The sequence below is a fragment of the Mesitornis unicolor genome, unplaced genomic scaffold, assembly GCF_000695765.1.
Source record: "Mesitornis unicolor isolate BGI_N332 unplaced genomic scaffold, ASM69576v1 scaffold50613, whole genome shotgun sequence".
Classification (NCBI taxonomy): domain Eukaryota; kingdom Metazoa; phylum Chordata; class Aves; order Mesitornithiformes; family Mesitornithidae; genus Mesitornis; species Mesitornis unicolor.
In genome coordinates, this window is record NW_010176349.1 from 23,110 (window position 1) to 29,260 (window position 6,151).

General features: G+C 43.8%; 1 protein-coding gene across 1 annotated transcript; it reads right to left on the reverse strand.

Annotated features, from left to right (window-relative positions):
- Window positions 1-1,669: 1,669 nt before the first annotated feature.
- LAMTOR3 (late endosomal/lysosomal adaptor, MAPK and MTOR activator 3) lies at window positions 1,670-5,475 on the reverse strand (the record flags this gene model as incomplete). The annotated part of the gene is made up of 4 exons (XM_010181707.1): window positions 1,670-2,527; window positions 3,248-3,311; window positions 4,394-4,527; window positions 5,417-5,475. Coding segments are annotated over 4 exons (331 nt in total), but the record flags the coding sequence as incomplete, so codon positions are not given.
- Between the last annotated feature and the right edge of the window lie 676 nt (window positions 5,476-6,151).

Here is a 6,151-nt window from a genome sequence, read left to right on the forward strand (position 1 = left end):
TAGGTAACAGTGAGCAGTGTCACATGTTTACAAACCAGGATTAGGAGAAACAGGCAGCTGGTTCCCAGCACACACATGACAGAGCTGCCATAGGACCCTAAGGATGGTGACAGGACTCTGCAGAAGGATTTCCCTGTGGTAGCCACCAGCATTACAGGTTGGGCCCCTTACAGACTCCCCCCAAGAAAGGGCTGGATTTTGTACTTTTTCTTCACACAGAGAACTCAAAAAGACACTCTGTCCAGAACTATGTTCCAGAATTAAGGACTCTTTGCTTTATATAAAACAAGATCAGTAACAGAAAAGCACCATGTACACGAAAAATATGAATTTATAAGAATACATCTTCTCCATAACGTGTAGAGGTAAGTTTCCATCTGTATTTTGGAAGGCTCATACAGAAGTGTCATGGCTAGTGACACCAAAGCCCAGTACTTTGGTGCTGTAATCATAATAGATGTTACATTTTGGAAGCAAAGTCTGATACACTGGAGGGTCCCACAACCAGCCTGGCGTGACCTCGTGGCTAAGCTAACTGCAAGACCCCCTGAGCAATCCTGCTCCTCCTGGAGGGGTGGGGAAAGAGGGGGAGCCTGCGTAACAGGCAATTTTCTGCTGAAACAGTGTATGCAAACTGCTCCCGCTACACAAAATGCACGGGGCTTAGTAATGCTCACACAACAGGTCAGTGTTCAATAGGTGGCTTTTCTGTGAGAAGACTGAAAAAGAGAGGGGGAAAAAAACATACTGGAAGAAATAAAATAAATCTCAGTTCGGACACAGGAATAGCATTTTATTTTAACTTAGAAATTAAAAATAATTGTAAATATTTTTATACAGACTGTTTTCTGAATAAAATGTCATTATAAAACTACTGAAGGTTTTCTGTGTTCCTGTACTGGAAAAGCTTTACTTTCCTTTTACCCTTAAAAAGGGGTTTAACAAAGTGGCATGTTCCGTTTAGTTAAAAAGCTTTCATGAGTTTGTGTGAGATAGAGGCAGTGCAAGGGGAACAGAGAGAGCTGATACTCTCCAACAGCATCACTGTTCTGTGAAAACAGCTTGGAAATGAAGCTTGAAGTGTAACCACAAAAGCAGCCTTACCCTTTTTCACATGAACAGGCTGTGTTACAAAACGTTGTGTTAGAAGCAAGTTCAGCACATGATGCCACAAACTGAGGCCAGTAAAGGAAACAGCACTTGGCTGGCCTAAGCAGCAGAGTGACAGAGAGGGGAACTGAACAGACACTAACAGCAAGAGTAGGCCTTGGATGGAACAGGAGTGTCTTTTGCCAGAAATACACCGAGACACCTTGAGGCTCAGTTTCCAGCTGCTTCTCTAAGAACCAGCAACAGAAAGCTCAAGACAGGAGCCCAGTTCAAATGAAAAAGGACTGACCATCAACCACAAATCTGTGAGAGCTTTTGAGCCAAGAATTCCCAGCCCTTATTTCCAGCATCACTGCTTGCCCCTATCCTGCCTGATGCTGAAGTTGGGCAAGGTAAAAGCGAGGAGCCTTGTATCACCCAATGGAAAGACACACTGGTTAGTTATCAGCCTGTAAACTCCTGGATTTTGTACATGTACAATTAAGAGACCTGTTCTCTCCACAGAAGAGCTGATGTGTTGTGGAGCATTACAGTGCAACAGAACGAGTGGACCAGGCTCTGTCATTTAAAAATACTGTATTTTATTTATATTTGTTTACTTAGGAAAACCTAAGGGTAAGTGAGCCGAGAGTGTCACTAGTGGTGAACCCACACAAAGACTGAGACATGAGATCTCCACAACTGTATTACACACAAAAAGCCCCCCAAAACAAAAACCATGAAGAAGTGAGATGCTGTTTGGACGCTTTTATCTGGGAATCAGGAAAACCTCTATAGAAACAGCTTTCATAGAAATAGCATTTTTCTTAGTGGAAGCAGGATGCAGGTAGCATCCAGAGTAGTAGCATTCCCTTGCCAAAATTATCACCCAAGCTGGGGTATTTATTGATTGTACCAACACGCCACTGCTAGTAAACTCGCTGTCACAACGCTCTTTCAAACACATCTTTGATGACACTATACAACCAATCTCCTTTCCGAGAGGCAGTGGCAGCTGGCCTGAGGATACACCCCACTGCAAGCCTGGTTCCCTGTAAAGCAAAGAGCTGTGGGTTGCTCATTTGAGCCAAGGGCATCGTGCTGACGGCTGAGCAGAACTCCATGGGAGCTAGTTTGGTGGTCTCTCCAGTACTGCACAATACAAGAAGCATGGCCTAAAGTAACATCCACCTACAACACACTAGTAGATCATTTCAGATTCAGTACTATGTACAATTTACTCTTACTTAGTATACTAAGGAGCTGCGGTATTTCTTCCGGGACGTGTTATTTGACTGAGGATTATTGAATCTTTCTGTCCACTGGGCTGCAGAGGGATGCTGCACTCCAGCCGCACCATCAGGTTAAGAAACTTCAACCACCTGCCTCAGTTCTTCAAACAGGGGCGTGAGCTCCTTCTCTAAACTTACAATCAGCCCTGGAAAGAGAGCAGAGACAGAACATCCCATCAAATGACACAACCAAGAAGCCTCTCCAAACCCCACAGCTTCTTCCCCTCCTAAGTCACAGGCAATGTTTTCCAAAACACAAAACATTTCACTTGAGCTGCTCACTCTCCACGGGAACAGTGGACAGCACCCCAAGGGAGGGTGCCTGCAGCCCTCAGCACCAAGAGGTGCACATCCCATGCAGCACAGCTCTCCCTGGTGCTGCTGCTTGCCTCTGCTATCGCCTTGCTGCTTCCCACAGCTACCAAGGCTCAAGCAGCTGAGGAGGAACTAAACCCCTTTTGCTCACACTCCTTAGCCAGGTGCCTTGCTGAAGGATTTCCCCACCCTACAGAACTGAGATGAAGCCACTCATCTTGCTGCAGGACATAATCTGGGACTGGCGGAAGGAGACTGAGCTGGTTTGTATGGTACAACCCCTGCTGGTGCAGTGAACACTCTAGTGCGGCAAAGGTAAAGTTAATCACAGGAGAACTACACTTCTAACAGTCACAACTTCAGCAAGTCACCTAAAATCTATTAAATTTTTACTCACACCTTTCTCTCCTCCCCTTCACAATACACTGATAAAATTCATAGCAGGAGAAAAGTTAATATACCTTGAAGTAAATTCACATAACTTATTTTCAATTACTTAAACACTTGGGCCCTAAAATACTGCAATGTTTAAAATACACCTGAAGACGTACCAGTATTGGCATTGCTGCTAGCAATGAAACTCACTACCAAAGGTAAGCGATTGAACTGCACCACCTGCAGGAGAAAGAACAGTGTTCAGGCAGCAGCTAACACGGGTTGGATGTCAGAGCTCTGCCACATCATTTCCTCCTGAAACAAGCAGCCTCCTCAGTTTAAAGGGCAAGCAGGAGCAAGAGCCACAGAGCTGGCTTTTCAGTATTTCTATTTCATAAGATTTGCAGCTAAAAAACACCAACATGCAGAAAGCCTGGCATTTCCCTCCCTCCCTCCCTCCCGTGTTCTGCAGTGTTTTCCACCCAAAATCTAACTGAGCTGCAAATGCTGCAGAGTACGCTACAGAGACCACACTCTCCACAGGTAACAAGAGCGCAGGCAGGGTTTCAGAATACTATTCTGCATACAGCAGCATCTCTTCTGCCATTAACAGGGAACTGGAAGCTTGAGTACAGTGAGAAGCTACCAGCATCAAGGGAATCAAAGCAATGTACTTGATGCATGTAAATCAACTCAGGCACCCACTGATTTTCCAAACAAAGCTAGATACCGTATGCTACACTGTTGGCCATTTTACTGCAGACATAGAAAAAAGCTCTCAAGATCACAAGAACTTGAGGAGGAGTAGAAACTTAGCAGATGATGGATTTCAGGACACAAATAACTGGTTTGTAAAAAAAATGCAAGTAGTATTTCAAAGCTTTCATACATCAAAGATGTACTGGCAGCAAGACCAGCTATGAAGTAGGCAGCATGTGCAGATTTAACTTTAGGTGTCACTAATAATAAGCAAATATTGTTTGTTAAGGACAACATAAGCCCTTCATAGCAGATTCCGAAAGGCCATATGAGCAGCACCTGCTGCAAATTCCTGATTATTGCCTGTTGAGAAAAGGTCACCACCATTAACCAGTAAATCTCAGTTTTGAGAAATATAAGAGAAGCTTAATGAACAGCGTGAAAGTGCAGCTAAGCCATTTAAGCAGTGTTACAAGTAAAACACGAATACTTCAACTGCAGCCAAGTGGGAACCTAGCTGAGTTTAAACAACTCTCTCTGCCTTGCTCAATTAAATGCAGTAACACTGCAATGCACCATAAATGCTCTGGTCACTGAGCACAAACCACACTGAGGTTACCCACCTGGTACGTGTTGTAATAGCAGATGATACTTTTATTTTTAGAAAGCCCTAGTTTACTGCCCTGATCTGTGGCAAGGGCAAAGGTAGACAAGAAGCCAGGTCGCAGTGCATGTTCTGGAGCATTATCATTGGCAACTGGAACAAAACAAGAAAATTCTTATTTTCACATAGTATCACTACTGCCTCACAAATCCTTACGCAGCTTAGTGCTGTGCCAAAAGCAGATCTGGTGTTGAGGATCACGTAACATACACTTCTGCAACAAGTACAGAAATCCTGCAAGAGCAGTAAAGCGTTTAATATTCTTTATGCTATCTGTGGTCCTTACACCAGCCTCCTTCCTTGCATGCCTAAAAACCAGCCTTTTCCTTTACAATGCACAGCCTGTGCTGATGTTGCTTTGGTTGTGTCCTTCATAGCCTGTGCCGATTCCAGCTTTTGAACTTATTATTGGCACACAGTCACTTGAATGAAAGCAGGTTAAGATGTGCGAGTTCTGCTGGTTAAATACTTTTGGATGTAAAAAACAGCAACACAATAATCTGCAGTACTTGAACCACTACTCTTAAACTAGTTTAACCACAATAAAAAAACAACTTAAAGACTGCAGAGATACGATCAAAATTACAGCACCAAAACGCAAACTAATGTGTGCAAAAGTTGGATGCGATTGCTTCTGGGCACAGACCAGCCCAGTCAACAAAGCACTGGTAAGTGCTCTCCAGTACTTTGTACCAGCCTGTGAGTGAGTGGAAGATACAAACACCTTACACCACCCCAACCCTATTCACTGAGAAAAACTTCTGTGGGCTGCAGTTACTGAGAACATTGCATACACAGGAAAAAAAAGATAATTTGAAAGAGGCACATAATGAACTATTGAACTTGAAGTAAAAGTCTAGTTAAATTCTTCAGTTTTGGATATTCAGGTTTTGGCCATAACCAGAGAAGGTTCTGCTGTACTTTTCCACCCCCTGCTGTTCAGTCAGGAGTTTGGCTGCAGGCAGAGTAAAGCTGAAGTTACCTTTGATAACAGGCACGCCATCTCTATCTGAGACTACAATAGCATGAAGACCTTCAATGCTGCCAAAAAAAAAGACACTATTTTAAAAACAGAATAGTCAGTAGCAAAGTTTTGGTTTTAGGTTTTGGGTTTTTTTCCTGAAAAAAAAACAAACAGGAAATGGGGGAAATATGGAAAAAATTATGCCTTCACTAATTAATATTTTACTGAAAGGGATTTGTACTTTTTAGGACAGGTGGCGATTTGAAGCAGTAAAAAAAGAAATACAAAATAAAACGACTAAAAATTGCACTTCCAGCTTCAGAAAGAGGATTAATGCTCCTGATCAAATTTCATGACTCAAGGAGCCTTTGTGTGCTGTCCTCGCTTAACAAGCACCAGTCTCACTGCATGCGCGGAAGACCTCAGAGCACAGCTGTTTAACGATGCTAGCAACCCCCAATTTCCAAAAACGGAGTTATCAAGGATCAGGCAACCGAGTCACCAGGAATGCTTTTTTCCACCCCTTGTTAGGACACAGTGAGCACACTCCACTTCTCATCACATAAGCGAGTGAAAGGTGAAGCTACTGTCTTCATCTCAAGGCACTTCCAGCTCATTTAATCAACAAAAAGCGCACGGAGTCAGCAGCTTCCCTCAAGCGGCAGAAGGGGCTGGCAGTGAACTCTCCGCAGCCCGGCAGGGCGCAGACGATCGTTCCGTAACCGGGAAGAGCCCTGCCCACCAGCCCCGCCG